The sequence below is a fragment of the Vicugna pacos genome, chromosome 1, assembly GCF_048564905.1.
Source record: "Vicugna pacos chromosome 1, VicPac4, whole genome shotgun sequence".
NCBI classification, from domain to species: domain Eukaryota; kingdom Metazoa; phylum Chordata; class Mammalia; order Artiodactyla; family Camelidae; genus Vicugna; species Vicugna pacos.
Window position 1 is genome coordinate 73,970,151 of NC_132987.1, and position 27,904 is coordinate 73,998,054.

A 27,904-nucleotide genomic window follows, 5' to 3' on the forward strand; every position below is an offset into this window, starting at 1 on the left:
TGGTAATACATTTTTTTCTAACTTTTTATTTTGAAATAATTTTAGATATACAGAAGAATTGTAAGTACTGTACATCTTTCACTTGGCTTCCTCTAATGTTAATATCCTATGTAAACATGATACATCTATCAAAACGAAGAAACAATTAACATTGATAAAATACCATTAACTATAGTTTTTTTTTTTTGCTGTTTGTGCATTTTATTTTTTTCTTGCCTCTTTATTTTTTATTTTTATTATTTTTTATTTATTTGTCTTTATTGAGTTATAGTCAGTTTACAATGTGTCAATTTCTGGTGTATAGCTTGATTTTTCAGTCATACATGAATATACATATATTCATTTTCATACTCTTCTTCACCGTGAGCTACAAGATCTTGTATATATTTCCCTGTGCTATACAGTATAATCTTGTTTATCTATTCTATATATACCTGTCAGTGTCTACAAATCTCGAACTCCCAGTCTGTCCCTTCCCACCCCTCTCCGCCCCCCAGCAACCACGTTTGTGTTCTATGTCTATGAATCTTTTTCTGTTTTATATTTAAGTTCATTTGTCTTTTTTATTTTTTGAGATTCCACATATGAGTGATCTTATATGGTATTTTTCTTTTCTTTCTGGCTTACTTCACTTAGAATGACTTTCTCCAGGGATATCCATGTTGCTGCAAATGGCATTATGTTGTTACTTTTGTGGGTGAATAGTATTCCATTGTATTAATATACTACAACTTCTTTATCCAGTTACCTGTTGATGGACATTTAGGTTGTTTCCATGTCTTGGCTATTGTAAATAGTGCTGCTATGATCATTCGGGTGCTGGTATTTTTTTCAATATATCCTTCTGGATATTATGCCCAGGAGTGGGATTGCTGGGTCATACGATAAGTCTGTTTTTAGTATTTTGAGGAATCTCCATACTGTTTTCCACAATCTTGCCTCTTTTTTTAAAATTGAAATATAGTTGATTTACAATATTGTATTAGTTTCAGGTGTTTAGCATAGTGAATCACAGTTTCTAAAGATTATGTTCCATTTATAGTTATTTAAAATATAGTCTATATTCTCTGTGCTGTACAATATACCTTGTAGCTTATTTATTTTGTGTATAGTAGTTTGTACCTCTTAATCCTATACCTCTGTCTTGTCCCTCCCCACTTCCCTCACCTCACTGGTAACCACAGATTATTTTCTGTATCTCTGAATCTGTTTCTATTTTGTTATATTGTTTTATTTTTTAGGTTCCATGTGTAAGTGATAACAGAGTATTTGTCTTTCTCTGTCTGACTTACTTCACTAAGCATAATATCCTTCAGGTCCATCTATGTTGTAAATGGCAAAATTACATTCTTTTTAATTACTGAGTATTATTCCAATGTACACATATATTACATCTTCTTTATCCATTCATCTGTTGGTGGACACTTGGGTTGCTTCCATATCTTGGCTATTGTAAATAATGCTGCTGTGAACATTGAGGTGCGTGTGTCTTTTTGAATTAGTGTTTTTATTTTCTTCAGATATATACCCAGGAGTGGAATTGCTTGATCATATGGTAGTTCTATTTTTATGTTTTTTGAGGAACCTCTATACTGTTTTCCACAGTGACTGCACCAATGTACATTCTCACCAACAGTGTACAAGGGTTCCCTTTCCTCCACATCCTTGCTAACATTTGTTATTTGTGTTCTTTTTGATGAAGGTCGTTCTGAGAGATGTGGGTTGATATTCATTGTGTATTTGATTTGCATTTCTCTGATGACTAGCAGTGTTGAGCATCTTTTCATGTGCCTGTTGGCCGTCTGTATGTCTGTAAATATGTCTATGCAGGTCTTATGCCCATTTTTTAATCAGGTCTGTTTTTTGGTATTGAGTTATATGAGCTGTTTATATATTTTGGATATTAACCCCTTATTGGTCTGATCATTTGTGAATATTTTCTCCTATTCAGTAGTTTTTTTTTTTTCACTTTGTAGATAGTTTCCTTTGCTGTGCAAAAGCTTTCAAGTTTAATTAGGTTCCGTTTATTTCTTTTTGTTTCCTTTACTTGAGGAGACAGAGCCAAAAAATAATACTACAATTTATATCAAAGAGTGTTCTGCCTATGTTTTTGTTTCTAGGAGTTATATGGTTTCTGGTCTTATATTTAGGTCTTCATATACTGATCTTATGATTCCACAATGTTGCTAAATTCATTTTTAATCTGGTAGTTTATTATAGATCCTTTTAGATTTTCTCTATAGATAATCATATCATCTGCAAATATAGACAGTTTTTCTTTCTTTCCAATCTATCTATGTGTCTTACAGTTTTCTTGTATCATTAAACTGGATAGGACTTCAAGTACAGTGTTGAGTAGGAGTGATGAGAGCGGACCTCCTTGCCTGTTCCTGATCTTTGGATCAGTTTCTCACCATTAAGTAGGCTGTTAGCTGTAGCTTTTTGTACATGTTCTTTATCAGGTCAAGGAAGCTCTGTTATATTCCTAGTTTGCTAAGAGTCTATCATAAATGTTGGATTTTGTCAAATTTGTTATATCTGTTTAAACAATCATGGTTTTTAAAAATTCTGTTAATATGAATTACATTGGTTATTGAGACAGCCTTGCATTCCACAGGTGAGACACATATTATTTTCATGTATTGCTAGAATCACTTTGCTAAAATTTTATTGATGAGTTTTATATCTGTGTTTATGAGGGATATTGGCAGTGGTTTTCTTCTGTAGTCTTTGTCTGATTTTGATTTTACAATAGTGATAGCCTCAGTATGAGTTGGGATGTGTTTGCTTCTCTTATGTTTTCTTGACAATATTACGTAGAATTAGAATTTGCCAGTGACACTATCTGAGCCTTGAGGTTTTGGGGAAAGTTTTAAATAGATTCAATTTCTGTATTATATATAGGACTGTTTTTTCTAGGGTTGGACAATTTGTGTATTTTTGAAGGAATTTTGTCCTGTAGTAGAAATAGAGAGGAAAGATCCTGATGGCGTCCTGCCTCCTGTCTGGCTGCTGTTTCCCCGCCCCAGGTCTGCACCACAGCGGTCACTTCTTGGGGCTCTTTCTGTGAGTGCCAGGTAGAGTTCATGGGGCGGCAGCATGTGAGAGGATGCCAGCCAGTGTCTTCAGCCCCACCGATTTCACACTCTTCCATTCTGCAGTCTGTCTGCACCTGTTTGCCAGCTGTTCCAGCTGCACTAGCTGCGGTGGGCTTTTGTCACCTCTCCTCTTCCGAGGGGAAGATTTTGGACCATTTGTTTCCCTTGCAACCTTAGGTCTCATATGAGTTCACATAAAGTCTTAAATTTGAAGCTAGTGTTGCTCTTTTTTGTTGCAAGGATGAAAATACCACTTTTTCCAGCTCTCCACATCCTGAAGAAGTCTGTTTTTTAAAACACCAATTCAGTTTCAAGATATATTGTTCAGTTAAGTCAAATGGTGGAAGAATACTTATTCTGACCTCTTCACATAAATGATTTAACCTGGAAGTACACTGTGATGATAGTGTACTAAGCATTCGCTTGTGAAATGTTGGTGTTTACACTCTTAACAACTGAAAATAATAGTGTATTTTTAAAATAATTCAAATAAATCTGAGAGTTGCCGAACCACTCTGCAAAACTCACTTGTTTAAAGAATGTATAGTTAATTGTGTAGGGTTTGGACTTCTGTTTCGGGGAAAAGGAGAGACAACCAAGCAAGATAGGTGTAGATTCTTCTAAAAATATTAGGTAAATAAGGATAGTAGGCTTGTAGAAGGACTCCTGTTTTAAGTGCTTGAACTCTAGTCAGTCAATTAATGGATAAAGCTTAATATTACTTATTAAGCTACAGAATGCTTTGTATTTATAATTTATACTCTTCCTCCTTCCAAACAAAAATTTAAAGGAATACGGTAGATCTTGAGTGAAAAATTATATATGCCTGAATTGAGGTAAATCTGCCCTAATTAGAGTATAGAAGTAAACTAGAAACACTTGTGAAGGGTAAAATTAAAAACTTTCTAGAAGAAAATGTAGGAAAATATCTTGTGATACAGAAGGGCTTCTTAACTAGCAGTCTCCCCCCAACATGGGCTATGTGGCAGGAAAAAAAAGATGAATTTTATTATACCAAAATTAAGAATTTATTTTCAAAAGAAAACTATAGGCATATTTAATAGACAAATAGTAGTTTGGGAGAGGATGTTAATAAAAATCTAAAACTGACAGGGGACTCTTACCTTTTTGGACTATATAGGAAAGTCCTAGAAATCAAAACAAAAAAACTCCAGGGTATTAGTATATTGCTTATATAACAAATTACCCACAAATGTAGTGGCTTAAAACAGTAAGCACTTAACTCTCACAGCCTCTATGGGTCAGAAATTTGGGAGTGGCTTAGCCATGTATTTCTGTGTCAGGGGTCTCATGATGTTGCAGTCAACGTGTTGGCGACAGCTGCGTATCTGAAGGCTTACCTGGAGCTGGAAGGTCCAGTTTAAGATGTCTCATTCACCTGCCGAATGTCTGGCAAGTTGGTGCCGGCTGGTGGATCTTTTTCCCCTGTGGATCTCTTCATAAGACTTCTTGAGTTTCCCCAGGCAGCCTCTCCTAGAATAAGTCATCTAAGAGAATAAAGCAGAAGCCACAGTACCTATTATGACCTAGTCTCAGAATTCACATGCTGTAATTTTTCAGTATCCTTACTGGTTACACAGGTGAGCCCTGTATAGTGTAGGAAGGACACATTCACAAAAAGGTGTGAATGAAGGAAGGATCATTAATGGACTATCTTGTAGGCTCAATACCATAGCCAGGAATCCCAATTTTTTAAAAAAAAAAAAGATGAAATATGAACAGGCAATTTATAGAAGAAATGGAAAAAGCTAACAAGTGTGTTAAGAAACTCAAACTTACCAGAGAGGTGTTAATTAAAATAATGATGCTTCTTTATACCTGTTCATTTGGGAAACGTGGTTGGATAACGGTAAGCATTCAAAAAGGTGAAGGTAGAGGAACCATCATGCGCTGCTGGTGGAATGTAGACTGGCACAGCATTTTAGAGAGGAGTCTGTTGGTACCTGGTAAATTAAGTATGTCACTTCAGATTCAATTAGTTTGCTAGAGTGGCTCACAGAACTCAGAGAAACACTTAACATTTACCAGTTTATTAAAGGAAATGATGAAGAATACAGATGAACAGCTAGATGAAGGGTGAGGTCTGGGGAAGTTTCCTGGGTGCAGGAGCTTCTTTTGCTGTGAATTTGAGGTGCATCAGCCTCCCAGAGTGATGTGTTTGCCAACCTGAAAGCTCTGCAAACATCATGTTATTGGGATTTTGTGGGGGCTTCCTCACTTGGGCATGATTGATTATTGTTTCTAGCCCCTGTCCCCTATCTGGATAATGGGGAGGTAGGGCTGAAAATTCTAAGCTTCTAATCATGGCTTGGTCTTTCTCATTAAAAGCCCTAATCTAAGAGCCCACCCAGAGTCACCTTGACAGAGAAAAAGATGCTGTTAGTACTCTTATCACGTAGGAACTTACAAGGGTTTTAGGAGCCCTGTGTCAGGAACCGAGGACAGAGACCAATATATATATATTTATTACTCTATTACAGGGAATATATAGGAGGATGCTCATTGCTGTTTTGTTTGTGGTGACAGGAGTTGGAAGCAGTCTGGGTGTTTATCGTTGGTCTGGGTGTTTATCATTGGTCTGGATGTCAGGTACTGTATGGCAATTCGGTACATATTAAATACACGTAAGACAACATGGATAGATCTTAAACATTGTTCTAAATTTTTAAAATTTCAGTTATTTCCAGGGAGGGAAATAGCTCAGTGGTAGAGTGCATTATTAGCATGCATGAGGTCCCAGGTTCAATCCCCCATACCTCCATTCAAAACGAAACAAAACAAAAAAGTAAAAAGGTGGGGGAGGGCATAGCTCAGGGTATAGCATGAGGTCCTGGGTTTAGTCTCCAGTACTGCCATTAAATAGATAAAACTAATTACCCCCCACCCCGCACGCGCAAAAAGTTAAATAGCTTAGATAACATTTTTTAAAAGTCTCAGTTATTTCCTTTGTGGTTTCCTCCATTTTCCATTTTTATTCTGTTATCCTGACATCTCGAATATAACATGTCTAAACTGAAACTTTTTTTTTATTCACTGCCAAACAGCAACTATCAGAACTGAACTGCCTAGAATAAAAACCCATTTACTTCTTCCAGTCCTACTCATCTCAGCTGGCGTCACTACCACCCACCCAGTTGCTGAGACAAAACCCGCCCCACTGATGCATATCCCATCTCAGCAACACATCCTGTTATCTCTGCTTCCATGACACATCCTGGTGCCTGGGATTCTGTGTATTAAACTAGCAACTCACGTAATTTTAATGTAGGAGATTGATGATTATATGATTACAATTGCTACCACTCTACAACTTCTAGTTTCGAGTTCATAATGATCACACCAGCAGAGGGCAGTGGACTAGCACAAGAGTAAGAATTTAAGCATCCTAGAGATGACGAGTTATCAAAAATTACTTCTGCTTTCTCATGATATTTTTTATTTTAATGGGGGAAGGAGGTGGTGACATTGGTGAACGTTCTTTAATTTTGAGATTGTCCCCTCTTCATTTCTTGAAGGACAATGAGGCATCTAGTTTACCCAGTGTTTGCTTGTTGTTAGTGGCAGTTTCAATCTCCTAACATCTTACCTGACCTTCATATCTACCTTTCTAAAATGAGGGGATTGGGTTAATTTTTTGTTTTATTGAGGTATAACTGATCAAATTATAATGTATTTAAAGTATACAGTGTGGTTATTTGATATATGAATAGTTTGTGAAGAATTCTCACGATTGAAATAACATTCATTACATCACATATTTACTTTTTTTTTTTTTTGGTGAGAATGCTTAAGATTTATTTTCTTACCTAAATTTCAAATGTACAATACACTATGATCAACTATAGTCGCCATGCTATACTTAGATCCTCATACCCTACTCATTTTATAACTGAAAGTTTATATGCCCTTTAAACAGCCTCTCCCCTTTCTCCCAGTCCATGGCAACCACCATGCTACTTTTTATTTCTATGAGTTTGACTTTTTTTTAAGATTCCACATGGATATGTTGGTGAGGTATTTGTTCTATCTATCTGGCTTATTTTCTTGGTGAAATGCCCTCCTGATTAATCCATGTTGTCAAAAATGAGAGCATTTCTTTTTTTAAAAAAAGCTGAATAATATTCTACTGTATAATATACACCACATTTCCTTTACTCATTCATCCTGCAGAGTACACTTAGGTTGTTTCAAAATCTTGGCTATTGTGAGTAATGCTGCAGCAAACATGGGAGTACAGATATCTCCTTGAGAGAATGATTTTACTTCCTTTGAATACATACCCAAAAATGGGATTTTTGAATCTTATGGTAGTTCTATTTAATTTCTTGAGGAACCTCCATACTGCTTTCTGTAGTGGCTGTACCAGTTTACATGCCCTAACAGTGTACAAGGGTTTCCTTTTCTCCATATCCTCGCCATCAATTGCTATCTCTGGTCTTTTTGATAACAGCCATCCTGCAGGTGAGGTAATATCTCATTGTGGCTCTGATTTGCATTTCCTTGATTATTAATAATGTTGACCATCTATTCATGTACCTGTTAGCCATTTGGATGTCTTTGGAAAAATGTCCATTTGAGTCTTTGCCTATTGTTTAATTGGGTTATGTTTTTGGTTTTGGTGTTTGCTGTTGAATTGTTTGAGAATGAACATCCTTTCTTGTTCCTGATCTTAGAGGAACAACTTTCAGCTTTTTGCCATTAAGTATGATCTTAGCTGTGTGCTTATAATATATAGGCTTTATTATGTTCCATCTGTGCCTAATTTGTTGAGAGTTTTTATCATGAAAGGATGTTGAATTTCACCAAATGCTTTGATGAAATATATTGGGATGAGGCATATATTAGGATGATCATAGGATTTTTTATCCTTCATTTTGTAAACATATTTATTGATTTGCGTATGTTGAACCATCTTTGCATCCCAAGGGTAAATCCCACTTGATCATGCTATATGATCCTTTTAATGTATTGTTGAAACTGGTTTGCTATTATTTTGTTGAGGATTTTTGCATCTGTGTTCATCAGTTTTGATACTAGGATATTGTTGAGTTGAGAAGCATTCCTTCCTCTTCAATTTTTGGAAGACTTTGAGAAGGATTGATATTAATTCTTTAACTGTCTGGTGAAATTCACTAGTGAAGCCAGACAGTCCTGGATTTTTCTTTGTTGGGAAATTTTGATTATTGATTTAGTCTCTTTTTTCATTATTGATCTGTTCAGATTTTCTGTTTCTTTTTGGTTCAATCTTGGTAGGTTGTGTGTTTCTAGTAATTCATTCATTTCTTCTAGTTTGTCTAATTTGTTGGCACATAATCATTCATAGTAGTTTCTTGTGATCCTTAGCATTCCTTTATTATCAGTTGTAGTGTCTCTTTTATTTCTGATTTTATGTCTTCTCTCTTTTTGTCTTAGTCTAGCTTAAGTGTCTTTGATCTTTGCTATTGTCTTTATCGGTTTTTTTTCCTGTTCTCATCTTTGTTATTTCCTTCCTTTTGCTAAATTTGGGCTTAGTTCTTCTTTTTTCTCGTTCCTTGAGATATAAAGTTAGATTCTTTGGGCTCTTTCTTCTTTTTACTGTAGCTATTTATCACTATGACATTCCTTCTTATTACTGCTTTTCCTGTATCCCATAGTTTGGGGCATGTTGATCGTCTGGAGGTATTTAAAATTTTTTCTTCTGATTTTCTCTTTGCCCCAAAGAGCGTGTTGTTTAATTTCCATGTATTTGTGAATTTTCCAGTTTTCTTGCTGTTATTGATCTAGTTTCATTCCATGTGGTTATAAAAGATACTTGGAGTAGTTTAAGTCTTCTTAAATTTGACTTGTTTTGTGACCTAACGTGACCTCTCCTGGGGAATGTGTTCCATGTGCACTTGAGAAGGATGTGTATTCTTCTGCTGATATGTGGAAAGTTATGTAAATGAACTTTCATTTGATCTGTAGTGTTCAAGTCCGTTGTTTCTTGATTGATTTTCTGGGTGGATGTTCTGTCCATTATTGTAACCAGGGTATTGAAGTTCCCCACTATTATTTTACTGCTGTCAATTTCTGCCTTCAGGTCTGTCAGTATTTGCTTTATATCTTGAGATGCTCTGATGTTGAGTTGTGTTATGTATTTATAATTGTTATATCTTCCAGTTGAATTTATCCTTTTATTATTATATAATGTCTCTAGAGACAGTTTTAGACTTAAAGTATATTTTATCTGATAAGAGTATAGCTACCCCTGTGCTCTTTAAGTTATGATTTGTGTGAAATATCTTTTTCTCTTGCTTCACTTTCAGTCTATGTGTATCTTTAATTCAAAAGCAAGTCTCTTGTAGACAGTATGTTGATGGATCTTGGTTTACATGTGGCCACTTTGTGCCTTTTTATTGGGGACTTTAAATATTTTAAGATAAATTATTGATAAATGATGACTTAACATTGACATTTTGCTGAATATTTTCTGCTTTTCACTTGTTTTGTCCCTTTCTTCCTCTCTTGCTCTCTTCCTTTGTCATTTCATGATTTTTTTATAGTGATTTGCTTTGTTTGTTTGTTTTTTTCTACTTCATCTTTTGTGTATCTGTTATAAGTTTTTTTTGTTGGTTAGCTTGAGGCTTGCACAAAATATCTGGTAGTTAAAACCTTCTATTTAAATTGATAACACAACTTCAGTTTTGTACAAAATACTGTCCTTTTATTGTTCCCATCCCAACACTTCGTGTTCTTGTAGACAGTTGGTGTTCTTTTATATTATGTAGCCATGAACAAATTTATATCTATTAAATTTTATATCAGGATTAAAAATAACTTACACATCACCTTTAGTGTGTGAATCTGCATGTGTCTGTATATGTGCCTTTATCTGTGATTCTTATGCTTTCACATAAATGTTTATGTTGCTGTTTACCATGTTTTCATTTCATTTGAGCAAGTCACAGCTAAGAGGCTGCCTCTTGGTGTAGGTCCAGAGTGGATGTGCACTTGCTGCAGCAGTGGTGCAGCAGAAGTCTAAGGCGCAGGCTCATGTGGGGCAGTTACGGAGACAGGGCCCAGGGTGTGTACGTGGTTGTGGGAGAGGGCTGTCAACTCTGGAACTGGGGGCTGGGGATCCAGCAGTGTACACAGGTGGCTCTGCTCTGGAGAGGGAGCAGCATTGCACAGAGGCAGCTCTGGCCCTTGGTATGAGGATGCAGCTGCTGCTCTGGGCCTAGCAGGGGGTAGGAGACAGCAGTGGTGACTCCGGGCAATTCTGTCAGCTGGTTTCAGCATAAGTGTAGACTGTAGGGGTTCTTGGTGGCAAAAGCCATGGTGCCCTCAGCACTGATGAAGGCTGCTGGGATCCTTTGGTTCTCTTTTTCCCTCGTAGAAGGCAATCACATTTATCCCTCGTGGCCATAAGCTGTGCCAGACTGGGGGATGAGATGACATAGGTATGCTTTCTATACCTTTCTATGCACCATCTTTGGTTTTTGTACTCCTCGGGATTTCTGCAGTGACTTTAGGGTACTCTAGAGTTCTCCCAGAGCTGTTTTCATCAGTATGTAGTTGTTTATTCTTTGTTTTTTGTTGGGGGGACAAGCATTGGATCCTCCTAGTCTACCATTTTACTGACATTACCGGTTTTTATTTTTTGGGTAAATTCATAGGGTAGAATTGTTGGATCATAAGGTAGGCTTATGTGTAGTTTTATTCAAAAACAATCAAACAAAAACTCATCAGATCTTTTTCTAACATAGTATATACTGTTTTACATTCCACCAGGAATGCATGAGAGTTCTAGTTGCTCCAAACCCCACCAATATTTGATGTTGTCAATCTTTAATTTTAGCCATTCTAGTGCCTTAGTGTTGATGACTAATAATGATGAACACTTTTTTTCTCTACATGCCTACTGGCCATTTAATATGTATTCTTTTATGAAGTGTTTAGATATTTTGCCCATATTTATTGGGCTATTTGTCTTTAAACCTTTTTTTAGTTTGCAGTTCTTTGTATATTCTGCATACTGGACCTTTGGAATATGTTTTGCAGATATTTGCTTCTAGTGGTTTGCCTATTCATTTTCTTAATTTTGTCTTTTGAGGAATAGGCTTTTTAAGTTTGATGAGGTCTAATTTTTCAGTTTCTTTTCTGTTACTTTCTGTATCCTGTTTAAAAAACCTTTCTACCTTTAAATCATGAATCTATATTCTATTTTACTTCTAAAGACTGTATGATTTTAGCTATTGTGTTTATACTTTGGTCTGTGTAAATGAGAAACTGGTCCATATTCAGCTTCCACCCCCATTTGTTGAAAACACTTTACTTTCTCCATTAGATTGCTTTGACGTCTTTGTTGAATATCAGATTATCTTAAAAGTGTAAATCTGTTTGTGGATTTTCTCTTCTGTTCTTTAATCTGCTTGTCAATCTTTATGCCAATACACCTGGTCTTGATTGATACAGATATATAGAAGACTTGAAATCAGGTAGTGTATGTCCTCCAATGTTTTTCTTCTTTTTCCTCAATAACTTGGTTATTCTAGGTCCTTTGAATTTTCATATGAATTTATAAATAAGCTTGTCGGTTTCTACAATAAAAATCCTGTTGGAATTTTTATTGGGAGCGTTGAATCTATAGATAAATTTGGAGGGAATTGACATTTTAACAAGATTGAGTCTTCTACTCCATGAATATGGTATAGCTCTTCATTTTTTTAGGTCTTCTTTTATTTAACTCTGCAGTACTTTGTAGTATCCAGTGTAGATGTTTCAAACAGCTCAAATTTATTACAACATTTTGGTTTTTACACAATTACAAAATGACATTTTTCTATTTTGTTTGGAAAAGAGGGAAAAAAACACTGATATTTTAGAACTCTGACTTCATTATAATTTTGTATTAAAGCTTTCTCTGTATAGTTACTAATGATTAGAGCTAATGGTTGGGATAATTATGGCTAATTACCCATCCCTGCCAGTAGAAACAACAAAAGCTCCATCTTAAAAATTACATAAAGGTGAGGAGTTGTTGGAGGAAAACTAATTAAAAGCAGGGAATTAGATCACATTTATGGTAGTCTGAGACATGGTTTAACGTTCTGTTCCATGAGTCAGTTGTGTTGCGGCAAGTTTGCTGCACAATCCCCTTTCTAGTGAAGAAAAAGTATCCAGCATCACTGAGTCCCCATTATTGTGCAGTGAACTTTACACATGTGCATTCATTTTTATTCTTTTAGAAACCCTATTGTGTAGATTTAATTATCTCCCTTTTCTGAATGAGATAACTAAGAAAGGTTACTTAAATTGTCAGGTTTATGAAGTTAGTGTAGCAGAGACCATGCTTTGTGTTCATCAACATTTATTTTAATGTTTTCCCTTCCTGGATGTGAAAATTTGCTTCCCATTTCCCTTACAATTAAGTGGGCTTGAGATAAGAGGGAAGGGGGCAGGGCACAAGCATTTGAAGGAATGACACAACAATTGAGGATACGACACAAACTGGTTAGAACCAAGATGGTGGAAGATCAGACTTCCAGTAGACCTTGAGCCTTGTGGCACACCCATAGGTGTCATGACAGTTCCTAGGCTGACCATAAAAGGTCAAAAAGTGGTCAGGGGAGTGCCGATTCCTGGAAATTCCTGCCCCTTCCCCAAAGTATTTGGAATAATCCTCCTACTCATTAGCATATGAAATTACTGAGCCCATAAAAACTAACTCCTCACCTCATGGTCATGCTTTCTTGCCTTCTGAGAAGAACTGCATTTTGTCTATGGAGGGTGTATCTACCTTTACTTTTGTTGTTGTTCTTGTTTTATTAAGTTATAGTCAGTTTACAATGTTGTGTCAGTTTCCAGTGTAGAGCACAATTTTTCAGTTATACATGAACATACATGTATTCATTGTCACATTCTTTTTCACTGTGAGCTACCACAAGATCTTGTATATATTTCCCTGTGCTATACAGTATAATCTTGTTTATCTGTTCTACATATGCCTGTCAGTATCTACAAATTTCGAATTCCCTGTCTGTCCTCCCTTCCTACCCCTCTCCCCACTGGTAACCACAAGTTTGTATTCTATGTCTGTGAGTCTGTTTCTGTTTTGTATGTATGTTCTTTTTTTTCTTTTTTAGATTCCACATATGAGCGATCTCATATGGTATTTTTCTTTCTCTTTCTGGCTTACTTCACTTAGAATGACATTCTCCAGAGACATCCATATTGCTGCAAATGGCATTATGTTGTCATTTTTATGGCTGAATACTATTCCATTGTATAAATATACCACATCTTTATCTAGTCATCTGTTGATGGACATTTAGGTTGTTTCCATGTCTTGGCTACTGTAAACAGTGCTGGTATGAACATTGGGGTGCAGGTGTCTTTTTGAAGTAGGGTTCCTTCCGGATATATGCCCAGGAGCAGGATTCCTGGGTCATACGGTAAATCTATTCCTAGTCTTTTGAGGACTCTCCATACTGCTTTCTATAGTGGCTGCACCAAACTGCATTCCCACCAGCAGTGTTGGAGGGTTCCCTTTTCTCCACAGCTTCTCCAGCATTTGTCATTTGTGGACTTTTGAATGATGGTCATTCTGGCTGGTGTGAGGTGATACCTCATTGTAGTTTTGATTTGCATTTCTCTGATAATTAGTGATACTGAGCATTTTTTCATGTGCCTATTGATGATTTGTATGTCTTCCTTGGAAAATTGCTTGTTTAGGTCTTCTGCTTATTTTTGGATTGGGTTGTTTGTTTCTTTCTTATGAAGTCGTATGAGCTGCTTATATACTCTAGAGATCAAGCCTTTGTCAGTTTCATCTTTTGCAAAAATTTTCTCCCATTCTGTAGGTTGTCATTTTGTTTTGCTTATGGTTTCCTTTGTTGTGCAAAAGCTTGTAAGTTTCATTAGGTCCCATTTGTTTATTCTTGCTTTTATTTCTATTGCTTGAGTAGACTGCCCTAGGAGAACATTTTTGAGATGTATATTAGATAATGTTTTGCCTATGTTTTCTTCTAGGAGGTTTATTGTATCTTGCCTTATGTTTAAGTCTTTGATCCATTTTGAGTTTATTTTTGTGTATGGTATAAGGGAGTGTTCTAGCTTCATTGATTTACATGCTGCTGTCCAGTTTTCCCAACACCATTTGCTGAAGAGACTTTCTCTATTCCATTGTATATTCTTGCCTCCTTTGTCGAAGATTATTTGACCAAAAGTTTGTGGGTTCATTTAAATTCTGGGCTCTCTATTCTGTTCCATTGGTCCATATGTCTGTTTTTGTACCAATGCCTTTACTTTAAATTAAATACCCGACACGTCTCGGTCTCCCTCTCACCTTTCTGGGATGGCCTGCATTCTGCTATCCAATGTGTATCTCCTAGGCTGCTTTCCCTTCTGAGTGAGACAGACTGGACTCTGTCTCTGCAGTGTGTATCTTTCTAAATAAACTTGCTTTCACTTTACTATGTCTTGCTCTTGAATTCTTTTCTGTGTGAGGCAAGAACCTATTCTCCGACAGTAGGCTGAGTAATAGTTCTTATCAATGGGATATGAGATGTAGCCATGCAAAGTCCCTGCACAAGTCTTCAGTCTCTTTCTTCCCCTCATACTCAGATGATAGAACTATAAATAGAAAAAGCCTGCATTGTTGAGTTACCCCTGGGGAATGTTGCCCTATAGTTGCCTGGACTTCGAGCAGACACTTCAAAAGTGAGAAACTTTTTTAAACCACTGAGATTTGGAAATTGTTGTTTATTATATAAAAGCCTAAATCTATTCTGATTAAAATAGAGGGAACTGGAATTTGAACCTAGGTCCATTAAACTCTGAAAGCCATGGTTTTTGTACTACCTCTGTTTCCCCAAAGGCCCATGAATGAGGGTGGCTTTAGAAGGAATACATGCGCATCCTTTCATTAGCCAGAGTGGTTGGGCTGAGTATATATATTAAGATCCTTGTGAGCATTAGATGCCTGTTTTTGAGACTATACAGATTGGGCTTTTTATCTGCTCTTTGTACTTCTGATTACTAACCACACATCAACTCTACACTGAAAAAAAATTCATTCTTGCATAGGTCTTTGTTTTTAATACAGGTCACCTAACCTGAGTAGATACTGTTAGTTTCTATACTGGTTTGCAAAACTTTGAGTTTAAGTATATATGTGCATCTTTAGAAACCTAGAAACTAAAGAGCTGAAGTGTACAGTATGGTAGCTGCTAGCCACATGTGACTATTTAAATGAATTAAAATCAAACAGATTAGAAATTCAGTTCCTTAGTTGCACTAGCTGCATTTCAAAAGCTTAATAGTCCATTTCTGGCTAAGTAGGTGCTATACTAGACAATGCAGACTCTGGGACATTTTCATCATCTCAGAAAGTTCAGGTGGACAGTGCTGCTGTAGAACTTTCGTCAGTTTTTAAAGGACTCTATGACTGCAAAATGGTTAAAAGCCATTGAATTAGTATATTGTGGTTTCCTTACAGTATATAAAAAGAGCTTTGTCCCTAAGAAGTGGGCTATGCGTGTGTTGATGATTGTGGGATATGAAATATAAAGACCCAAAGAATAATCCCCTGATCCCTCAGGTTGTGGTAAAGAGAAGTTAGAGGCTTTCTGTGTGGGGGAATCAGTCATGTTTTTCTGATGTTTGTGTGGGAGAAATTAGGGAAGGGCATTATATTAGTGTGCTCAGGCTGCCATAACAAAGTATCACAGCCTCGTGGCTTAACGAACAGAAATCTAGCTTCTCACAGTCCATGATCAAGATGCTGGCAAATTTTGTTTCTGGTTAGGATTCTCTTCTTGACTAGCAGGTGGCTGTCTTCTCACTGTGTCCTCACAAGGCCTTCCCTCTGGTGTGCAGAGACAGTGAGAGAGAGAGAAATCTCTTCTTGTAAGGACACCAGCCCTTTCAGACTAAGGCCTCATCCTTATGACTTTACTTCATCTTTATTACCTCTCTACAGGGCCTATCTCCAAACGTAGTCACACTGGGGGTTAGGGCTGTAATATGTATTTGGAAGATGGTGGGTTGCGGGGGGGGGGCACATTTCAGTCCAAACAGACATTTTCTAGAGATGTGAATCACAATTCCTGTAGCAAATAATAGGAAACATGTAATTTCTTCACAGAATAAATGCTAGGGGGACACTGAATGAAGAGAAACTTGGTAGTGTCAGCCTTAGGTATGGAAGGCTTTTGAAGGAAATGAGCCATTCTCATTCATTTATTTATTTGAGAGAGAGTTATTGGCTATCTACTGTAGGCCTAGCATGGTGTTTGGCATTTGGAGCATATAAAATGAGCAGGATGAGATAAACATCACTGACCATCTCACGTCAGCTGGAGGATGTGGAAATGCCCACACTTAGATCCACGCAAGGTGCTGGCTGCCTGGACTTCAGAGCTAGTGAGTCATGGATCCTATTGTGTTTTAAGCTGGGGTCTGTGGTTCAGGGTTCATGTTTTTGTTTTAGATTTCCTGTGTTTTTTATATGCCCTAATTAGAGATAATTAAAGATTAGCTCAGAATAGTTTTGCAGAAAATCTGGCTCCCAGGGGGTGTTTTTCTGTTACTGGTGTTCCAGCCTCAACACACAGTAGTTCATCTCAAAATATTAGAAAGGAGAGGAAAAGGCTCCCAGGAGAAGCAGACCCTTCTCATTTGGGCAAGGAAGTGAGCTTGTGGAATGATAATTTAGTCAGGCCTTTTTCAGTGTCAACTAGTATTCCAGCATCATACAATCTAGACTTTAGGACAAGTTTAATTCCCTTACTTTACAAACAAGGGAATGCAACCCAGTGAAATTAAAAGGCTTGCCTACACAGAGAGCTGATAACAGAGCCAGGAATAATACCTTGTCTCGGTGTCAGTTCCTCTTAGTGTGACTCAAGCGCGTTGATGTTAATTTTATATTGACCACAGTGAAAATACAGAAATTGAAAGTAAACATGCAGAAAATTTTAGAGCAATTCGGCATTGCCACACCATCCAAGCACTTGATCGTTCTTCTGGTAATTAACATCTATTGATTTTACAAAAGTATCAATCACAACAAATAGAAAAAAAGAAAACTGGTGTTTCACCAGTTAGGTTGCGAAGCACTGCTCTGAAGTGAGCCATCTCAAATAGTACCCGGCGGAGTGGTTAGGTTGATTCAGTCTACGTCTGTGGGGCAGCCTGAGCCTGGGAGACTCCGGCACATGCAGGAGACAGTGCTGGGTCTCTGCCCTCCTCTCCGGCTGCTCTGCATCCATTCCTCCTGCCCACACTGTATGTCAGCCTCTCCAAAGGGCCCGTCACTGATTCCCTTCTCTTCCTCTACACTCCCTTGAATTCTCGTTTATAGACCTGTCCCACAAACTCTATTTCCTGCCTCATCTCCACTCTCTGATTCCAGTCTCTCGTTTCAGTGGTCCTGCTCCTCCGAGTCAACATTGCCTCAAGTTTATAAAGCAAAGAATTCTCTCCTCCCCAACCCAGTCACAGCTCCTACCAATTGCTCAGGCGCAGGCCCTCAGATTTCCTTACCCCTTTTCAGCTTCTCAACACCCTCACTAATCATTCATCATCATCACTCATCAAAAGTCCATCTTGATTTTTCCTTCAAAATCTGTCTGACACCTCTCCCTTTTCACCTCCTCTGCACCACGGCAGTTCAGTTATTTAATGATCGCTGTGGCCTCCTTGTTGGTCCCTCTGCTTCCACATTCTCTTCCTTTCAGCCTAGCCTTCTTGCATCCTAAAATGTTATTTTAATTGGTAAAACTTTCTCCCACTCAGAAACCTTCAGTAACTGTAAGATAAATTCCAAACCTTCAATGATAAAAGCCCTGCCCAATTTTCTGGTCCCAATCCATCTTGCCAGCTTTGCCTCTCACGCCTCCATCACATAATGTTCTGCTTCTAGACAAGTGGGATTTCCTAGTGCATTTTCAGATCACCCCTACATTTTCTATGTTGTGTTTCTCTTAAAGCCATTTCTTCAGGCTGGCATATTCTCCCTCCCATCTCTACCCGCTAAATGCCACTCATCCGTTAAAGACCAGCTCAGAGCCTACTCTTCTCTCTAGTTATTTCTGCCTACTGAAATATAGACTTTTGATTGGGCCTCCATTGCAGCATTTATTTCATACTATTTTGTATTATTATTATTTGTATGCATGCAAAGTCTTTCCTAGATTATCTGCTTCATGAGGACAGAGTTCATCATATTTATGCATGTAACTTGGTTTGCTGAATAAACATGACACATGGGTTAAAATCAAAACATAACTTTATTTTTATCTTTCACCAGTCCTTCAGACTTTATTCAATAGCAGCCATCTTCCTTTAGCCCTGGTAAAGGTTCCAGCAGGCCCATGGCTGTTCTGATCTTTCTCGAGTAAAAGATTGTCCTAGAATCATGTTTGCAAACAAAGTCATAATTCAGTAGTTCCTACGCTCATCTAACGTGGAAGACAAAACCCTAGAATTGACACCAAGTTTTCTCTCTTAGCCTTGTTAGGATGGGCACCCTGCAGTCTCTTCTCTTACTGCTCACTTCTTCCCTCACATTTGATCAATTTTTAATAAAGTGCAGTTATCCATTGATAGGCTTATTTGTCCTCTCTTTGGCCAATAGGAGCCTCTTCAAACTGACTCTGAATCCTTTTGATACAACCCTAGTAATCTTTCATAGCTTCCTTTCTCTTTTTTTGGACAAGATGTTCCAGGTTTATTTTATACATTTCCTGCCCTAGGTCCTGAATCAACTGTTTCTCCAAGAGGCCCTGGTTTTTGGTTGCTGGTTTTGTTTTGTTTCTAAGTGGAAAATGTTATTTCAAAACCACAGTTCAGATATGGAGATTCTCATTGGTATGGAATCGGTCACTGTCTCTAGGCCTCTTCAATGGATAGAGCCTGGAAAAATCTTCCTCCCTCCCTCTCTCTTTCTTCCCTCTTCCATCCTTTTTCAACTCTTTCTCCATCCTTCCCTCCGTTCTTTCTTCTATCCATCTATCTCCTAGCTTTGTGCTTATGTATATACATATTTTAGAATCAAATACTATATGCCTCCAATTAAAATTTGGGAACATTTCTTTGACCTCTATATTATATCTGTATTCCTCCTGTGTTCTCAGAGACATAGGAATTGGTAGAATTAGATGATCCTATACTTACTTATTCACTTTATCTCATATTAAACACTTAATAGTCTTAGAATCACAGTGTTTTTTATTTCAGGAAAATTTTTTAATATATTTTTTAGTATTTTTTCTCTTGCATTGATTTTCTTCACCAGGGATTTCTGTTAACTGTATATTAGATCTTTTTTTGCCTGCATTCAATATTGTTACTTTCTCTCAAATCCTTTTTACCTATTCATTTCTTTTGAATTTAGAAACCAGTCTAATTTTTACCTTCTGTGTTACTAAGGTGTTATCTGTCATGCTCATTCACCGTTGTGCTCCTTCTTGTTTAGTGTTTGTTCCTGAAATGTTTATTTCTAATTCTTTTCTGAAGTCTCGCCTTATTTTGAGTTTTTCTGATCTAAATTATGTTATTCTTTCATGTCTTGTGTTTAATTTCTTTTAGCTCTCTTTAAATCTATTTTGTGAGTGTCTTTCTGACATACTTTCATTGCAGGGAAGTTATTCTGTTCTTTAATCTCTTATAATAACTTGGTCTGGGATTTGCCCTTAATACGTTCCTGTTTCTTAATTAGCTCTTCCAGATTTTTAGAATGAGCAATGCAATGGTTCAGGGTAGCTTTCCTAACTGCAGAGAGCTCTATTTTCTGGTCTTGGGTTTTGTTTTTTCTTTCCTTTTATAGAGTTCAGAAATGTTGTGGCTTGCTTTCTGAACTCTATTTTCCTCCCCCACCTTCCTATGACCCTTTTCTTCTCTTCATCTTTATCATCCCTGTCATCTGCTCTGATGCCACTCCTAGTAGTTACCGCTTAGTGTGGGCCCTATCCCGGGAGGGAGCCATGGTGGCCAAGTTTTGAAAGTTCACAGAGACTAGACCTCTCCAGCCACCCTCTTCCTGCGGGCTCCTATGATTACCAGCCAACGGAGTGGGCACACCCCTCCCAGTTCAGTTGCTATTTCCACTTGGCCCATGTATGCTCCAGTGAGTTCCTTGGCTACTTTGGGGTCCTGCTACTCTCAGATCTGTCAAATGCCCTTTTGCATCTTTCTGCTTCCGTCTGCACAGAGCTGATACCATGCCTGTTGGTAGTTTGTCCTCATCTGCGTTCTCTGGGGTAATTTGTTACCTGGGATTTTTTTGTTTGTTGGTGTTGGTTTTTTTGGTAAATGTTAGTTATGAGTTTTTGTTTTTCTGTGTAGTTGCTCTGTTTGTTTTGGCGTGGGGATTTGGAAAGACTCCCAACCTATGCTGCTGCCACCCCCATCTTCCCAAAATGAACAGTGAACTCTTGAATTATGTTGAAAACATTAAATTTTCTAAAATTTATTCTGTTTCTCTTAATAAATCTCTTTCAAAGGGAGGCAGTCCCTTTGATTCTTCAGAATTGTCTTTCTTTTTTTAAGTGTTGAAAAATACGGTGGCTTGCTTTTTGAGCTCTGTGTCCCTCCTCTACCTTTATATGAACCTTTTCTAACATATAAACAATATTTTTGCATAGATATCCTATGCTTTTTATCCTCTCTCACTCCCTCCCTCCCTTTCTTCCTTCATCTCTTAAATCAAAACAAAATCTAGTAAGAGGGCTGCCTGTGCTTTCCATTTATTGACTTAGAATCACGAGGAACTGCAGCAGTGTCCGAGCCCCACCTGTATCTTTCTTTCATCTTCATCATTTTGGTGCACCTGCCCAACTTCCAATCGCTGGCACCTGCACTTCGTTGCTTATGGGCTCGCCCTGGTCACCAGAGGCTGCTTGGTTTACCTGAGCAGTGGGCTGGAAGTGCTAATGCCCCTCCTGAGAGCAGCCTTCAAGTCATGAGTGATGAGAATAGATGTATATGGCATCCAAAAAAAATGGCCCACTCACAGACCACATCCTAATCTCCTAAACCTATGAATATGTTACCTTATATGCCAAAATTTTTCTGCAGATGAAACTAAATTAATTATCTTAAGATGGAAGTTTATTTTGGGTTATTTAGGTGAGCCCAGTCCTGTCATAGAGTCCTTAAAAATGGAAGAAGGAAGTCACAATCTCAGGGAAATTTGAAGATGCTGTGCTGCTGGCTCTGAAGATGGGTAAAGAGGACAGCCAAGGAATGCAAGTGGCCTCTGGAAGCTAAAAAGACAAGGAAATAGATTCTCCCCTAGAACTTACAGATGCAGCCCTGCTGTCACCTTGGTTTTAGCCTAGTGTGACACATTTTGACCTCTGGAACTGTAAGATAGTAAATTGTGTTATTGTAAGCTGCCCTGTTTGTGGCAGTTGGTTACAGGAGCAATAGGAAACGAGTAAAATGGTTACCTGTACCAGCTGCCCTGTCCTTGAGTGGGAGGACTCTGTGGCCTATGCTTCATGCTGGCTCGCAGAGTTCCTGGAACTGGGGACTAAGTTCCTTCTCTCCAGTGGTAACTTTCTAAAGAAAAAACCACTTACTAGCTTCCTTCACATTCCTGCCTAACTTTTTCACTCCCATACTGTGTTGGAAACACCTCCAAATAAATAGCTTGCCCTCAAGTCCTTGAATTGAAATTTGCTTCTGGAAAAACCCAACCTGAAACAGAACTTGAGATGAATTTGGTTATAGACTGATGTAGGGTCTTGTTTAAATTCTTCAAGTTTGGAATGAAGAAGAGAGTTTGATATTTATCATACACTGTTATTGTTTCCAAGGTGCAGTAATGAGGGGCCTTGGGAAGTGGATAGAAGCCTGAAACTCAGGTGGTGACAAAACATAGTCTCTGCCTTGTTTTTCCCCCTTCTTTGGATGTGTTCCTTGTGTGGTTCTGTAGGACTTAGGATAAGACTCTGTGTTGTGAGTCTCCAGAAGTGACTCCCAGGGCCACTAGGGACTATGAATCTGAAGTGGAAGTTTAAGGCAGATACTGTAGATTGGTTCACTCTGCATTAGGGTTTCATAACTTTGGCACCATTGACATTTTGGGCTGGATAATCCTTTGAGGGCTGTCCTGTGCTTTGTAGGATGTTTAGCAACATCCTTGGCCTCTATCCTCTAAATGTTATTCTCACCCCCACCTCAGTTGTGACAACCCAAAATGTCTCCAGGCATTGTCTTGGAGGGACAAAATCACCTGTCGGCAGTAACCATTCCTCTATGTAACTTCAACTCTTTTTTCTCCTGCCTTCCGGTACTCTGGAGGCAGGCAAGTGAAGATCGCATTCCCCAGACTCCCTTGTAGTCAGGATTCTGTGTGTGAGACTTGGAACATAGCAGTGAACATCATGGGACAGCAGCCAAGTGACTTTTCTGACAAGCACTGTCATTGAGGCTTTGTTTTGTTCTGCTTCTAGAACAGTAGCAGTGATGGACTAGTCTCTGGCTTCACAGGCATTGAGTGCAGTGGCAGAAGTGTGGTTTTTTTTTTTTTTTCAGCCCTACTGGATAACTGGATATTTCTCTTTACTGTATTTCTTCTCTTCATATAACATCTAAGTTGGTTTCCTGGCACTTCAAGAAATTTGAAATGAATCCTTTTCTGATTGAACTAGCTATAGATGATTTTATTATTTGAAACACAGTCATTCTTACTGGGACTGTGTACAGGGAGTTTCACAGCCTAAACTGTGGCTTTGGCTTCATGAAGGAAGTGGAGAGAAAGATACTAAGGATTCAGATGTTGTAGACTAGAAAACTTGTAAACCTGGTTATATGATGTCAAATCATCCTTGGATGGCAGAGCTTGTAACATTAACCAAAAAGATAAGAAACATTCAAAATCTTAGTGTGTGTGTGCTGATTCTTGCTGCTTTCAGCAAAGTCCTGCAAGATACAGATTAACTCAAACCAGAGGTAGAAGGAAATAGCACTTGGCTAGGAGAGGCCATGGACCTGTTGCCTGCAATCTAAGGAGACTGCATCTTTAGTAATTTGGAATCTTGCAGAGTTAAAAAATTCAACTGTGGTGTTTACTCAAATGAATTGAAAAATTAGGTCCATACAAAAACCTGCACACAGATGATCATAGCAGCCTTATTCGTAATTGCCAAAACTTGGAAGTAGCCAAGATGACCTTCAGTTGAATGAATAAACTGGGATACATCCAGACAATGGAATATGATTTAGCATTAAAAATAAATGAGCTATCAAGCTATGGAAAAACATAGATGAAACTTAAATACATATTATACTAAGTGAAATAAGTCAGTCTGAAAAGTCTGCATCCTGTATGATTCTAACTATATGACATTCTGGAAAAAGCAAAACTATGGCCACAGTGTTTACCAGGGTTAGAGGGGAGAAAGAGGGAGGTGCATAGGCAGAGCAGTGATTTTTAGGGCAGTGAAGCTACTCTGTATGATACTATAACGTTGGATAAATGTCATTATACTTTCGTCAAAACCCATAGAAGGTACAACACCTGGAGTGAACTGTAGTATAAACTATGGACTTTGGGTGATAATGATCTGTCCATGTTTGTTCATCTAGTGTAACAAACGTTCTACTCTGGTGCAGGATATTGATGGTGGGAAAGGCTGTGCTTTTGTTGGGGAAGGAAGTATAGGGGAACTCTGTACTTTCCACTTAGTGTTGCTGTGAACCCTAAAACTGCTCTAAAGAATAAAGTCTATTTTAAAAAATCAACTTCTCTTACCTCAATAGTAAAGGCTACGGTAAAACTGCAGCCTTAGAAGGAGATAAATTTCTGATCTCAAGTTTTTTCAGGCAAGTCTCTTTAGAGTTCTTTGCCTGATGATGGCAGCCAGCTCACTGATAAAGATCAGATTAAGAATTAGGGGGGAGGGTGTAGCTCAGTGGTAGAGGATGTGCCTAGCATGCAGGAGATGCTGGGTTCCATCCCCAGTACTTCTGTTAAAATTCAATCAATCAATCAATAAACCTAATTACACCCCCCCACAAAAAAAAGATAAAAAAAGAAAAGAAGAAGAATTACCTTCCCACATAATCCTCTTTCAAATAGTCTCAGGATAGCTCTCATTGACTGAGAGCTAGAGGATGGACAAAGCAGAGTGGCCAGTAAATAAGTGAATCTTCTGGCTTAAAAGTCCACAACTATACAAGCTCCTTTACTGTGGTTATTTGTGTATGAAACTTATTGAAAAATAATAGAAAGAAATCCAACTAGATTTTTGAGGGAACCCCAAGACTAGCTTGTGACTATTAAACACCAACACTCTACCTGGACTCTGACTTGCACAAACAGGAAGTAGAAGGGTGAAGCTGTGCATTTCCCAAAGTCATCCTTTCCAATGCCCCCCTCAGCTGTGGTCATAAAGGAAAAAGGACCAATGTAGTAGGAGCCATGATGCACTATCCAGATACCTTTTAGGATGAAAGGACTTAATTCTTTAGCTGCTGGAAGCGTTCTTGGCTGAGATTCCTCAGCTGTCAGTCTTGTCTGGGTAATTGCTGGAGAGAAGTACTTCACCGAAGGACACACTGCCTTTCCTGGAGACAATCTACATGCAAGACTTGTCAGTGCAGGTGCTTAAAGTCCCAGCTTTCTTAGCCAAACTTGAAACCGCTCTAAGGGGCCAATCCAGTTTTCGATCCCCCCATGGTTGACTGAAGCCTTTGCTGAGACTGTATCACAGCCTGGTGTCTCCCTCAGCTTTCTCCTGCTCTCTTCTCTGCCCCTGCACACAGCGATCCCTAGTGCGTGCTAATAAATTTCCTGCATTGCCATCTCAGCCTCAGAGTCTGCTTCCTGAGGAACTTAATCTTCAAACACTAGGAAAGGGCTTCAGAGGGCAAAGCCTGGGGCAACTGGAAGCACAAACTTAGGAACCACTGTTGTAGCAGGACATCCTCACTCTTGACAGTAGCTACTCATATTTCCTTTATACCCTTTTCCGTATAGAAATGTGTGTGTATCTTTTCCCTAAAAGCTGCAAAGAAATTGTATCAACATTTTTGCCTTCGACTTGAAGTAGCCTTCTATATAATTTGGAGCATTGATGCACCACAGTCTAGAAAAGATATGCAAAAACATGTTATTCTTTATCAAAAGGGACCAAATATTATCCAATTAGAATTGATTATTGTTATAGAATAATAACAAATTATAATAATTGAAACTATATTCTTTCTTCATTTAGGGAGACCCATTGTTCTAAAAGTGGGACTCTATGTTATGTTTTATTATTGCAAATAACAGTTCATTCAACAATCAAAAATTGCTTATGAAATTTTTAAAAAACACTATCATGGAAATGTTGGGAGCTTATAACTTGCCTTTTAGTTCATAGTTCATGGAACCATGAGAAGCTACATAGAAATCTGATGGGAGAAATATTTGTCCTCCAAATATCTTGACTTTGGACGAGCTGGTAAGGTAAGATACTAGTATTGTCCCTTTTGGAGAAGGGTGTGTGCTTTTCTTGGATATTTAAGTGGTCAGAGTGGTCGATGTGGTAGAGACAGCTTTGGCCCTTCTTTCTTAGTAAAGGAATGTAGAAATTTAGTTGTGTATTTTTCCTGCCTGGATAGAGGATTTTATTTTCAAGTCTTCCTTGCAAGAAATTGTGATCATGTGGTTAAGTCATGCTCAATGTGTTATAAGTGAAAGCTTGGTACTAGATTTCCAGAAAATCTCCTTCAAGGGTCTTGGTCATCCCCAAGGGATGCCCCCATTACCTTTCTGCCTCTCTTGCTTCGAGCTTATAACTCAGACATGATAACTGGAGCTGAGACCATTCATCTTGGATCATGGACCCAGAGGATGAATGTCAGAATTAAGACAGTGAACCAAAAAAAACAGAATACAGAGTTGCTGTTTAATGAGGAGCCACATCCTGCCTGCCTCTAAACTTATTTTGCAAGTGAAAGAAACAATGTTCTGCTGTACTAAAGCCATCACTATTTCAGATTTTTCCCTTATATACCGCAGAACTGTCTAAACTGATATAAAACTCGTGATGTAACCCTAAAGTAGCCCTTTGACCTGTCATCACTCTTCCTAGGAAAGGTTAGAAATGCGCTGCCTGGCGGCCTCTATAGTTGTCAAGTATACTAAACTTCACAGGAGATGAATTAGGCTCGAGAACTTCCAGCTTCTTGATTTCTAAAAGAAGTTCCACGGAAGTTTTATAGAGAGGCAGTTTCCTTTCGTATTAATATAGAATACTTCCTGGACATTAACATTTTGGCATTTACTGGGAATTTGCAGGATGGAAAGCAAAATAACATCATTCATTATTTTTCTAGTGCCTTTATAACAAATTAGCACAAACTCAGTAGCTTAAAACAGCACAAATCTATTCTCTTACAGTTCTAAAGAATCAGAACTCCAAAGTGTCTTACAAAACTGAAATCAAGATGTCAGCAGAGCAGGTTCCTTCTGGTAACTCCAGGGGGAGAATCCATCCCTTGGCTATTCCAGCTTCTAGAGGTCACTGAATTTCCTTGGCTTGTGGCTGCATCACTTCAATCTCTGCTTCTGTTGTCACATTGCCTTCTCCTTCAATGCTGACTCCTTCTGTGTCCCTCTTATAAGCATCATTGTAATTACGTTGGGTCCACCCTGGATAAACCAGGATAATCTCTTTATCCCAAGACCCTTAATTTAATCAAATCTACAAATTCGCTTTTGCCATAAGGTAGCAGGGGTTCCAGGGGTCCTGGGTTCAGGATATGGACACATTTGGGAAGCTGGTATTCAGCCTACCACACTCATCTAGACATCTTGATTACAGGTCACCCAGGAAAGCTTTTTTCTGATTTAAAAGCAACATAAATGGTTAGATATGGTTACTGTTAGATACAGTTGCCTTTTTAAAAAGCAACTTCTATAAATCAAAAACTACTATTCAAATGTTAAAAGGCAAAAACTATTTGCTGAAAATATAACAGGAAAGGTGACAAGAGTTTAATATATTCAATATATGCACGATAAAATTTTAAAATATTAAGAAAATCACTGACTCCAATATCTTGATCAACAGTTAATTACTCAAGAACAACAATTCACAAATTATAAAACACCCCCAAATTTGTTCATCCTCATTAAGCATAAAAATCCAAAATAAGTGGAAAGTTTTACTTTTAAAATTTTCATGATCATAACAAGATATTACTAATGGTAAAGGTGCAGTTAAACCAAATCTGGATGCTCTCATAACTTGGCACTAGAAATGTACGTTGGTGGTTCTTGGAAGTTATGTAGACCTAAGTATCAAGAAGGCTAAAAATGTTCACATACTCATCCCAATAATATCACTTGTGGGAGATCATCCAAAATGCAGCAGAGCAAAAATGTTTATTTTTATGTGGAAAGTTGGAAAAACCTAAATACCCTATTATAGGGAAAGGGCTAAATAAATAGTCCTATAAGATGGAACATTATTCAGCTATTTAAATATATGCCACTGGAGAGTAGTTTTTCCTAAATCACTTGGAGAAGTGCCGATGATAAGGGAGGGCAGAGAGAGCAATCCCACAAGGCTGCTGAGCTGCAGCCAAAACCTTGCTCAAAGGTCAGAAGAAAATGCCTCCCACAGATCTGGTGTTTCTGAGTTTCTTTTCAAACCATTATGTGGGAAGACTTAGATATGTAGTTATTTGAATTTATTAACACTGACTCCAATCAGCATTAAAAGGATTAAAACGACCAAACTTCAGTCAGTTACCATTGGCCTGGCCCTACTGGCTGTTGAAATATGAAATGCTGTACGTCTGAACCGATTGGTGAATGGTGA

General features: G+C 38.0%; 2 protein-coding genes across 4 annotated transcripts in view; one reads left to right on the forward strand and one right to left on the reverse strand.

Moving 5' to 3' along the window:
• Positions 1 to 4,587, reverse strand: part of SLC35A5 (solute carrier family 35 member A5) — a 51,590-nt gene extending 47,003 nt beyond the window's left edge. The window contains exon 1 of the mRNA XM_072965182.1: positions 4,460 to 4,587. The gene's annotated coding sequence lies outside the window, so the exon portion shown is untranslated. The remainder of the gene's footprint in view (positions 1 to 4,459) is intronic.
• Positions 4,588 to 4,728: 141 nt separating this feature from the next.
• Positions 4,729 to 27,904, forward strand: part of LOC102543482 (B- and T-lymphocyte attenuator) — a 63,895-nt gene continuing 40,719 nt past the window's right edge. For 2 of the 3 annotated variants that reach the window (XM_072965215.1, XM_072965218.1), the window contains exons 1-2: positions 4,729 to 4,968; positions 5,600 to 5,708. In XM_072965215.1, coding sequence (XP_072821316.1) covers positions 4,834 to 4,968; positions 5,600 to 5,708 — 244 coding nt within the window. In that variant the 5' untranslated portion in view covers positions 4,729 to 4,833. The remainder of the gene's footprint in view (positions 4,969 to 5,599; positions 5,709 to 27,904) is intronic. The other variant, XR_012074590.1, reaches the window with a different exon arrangement.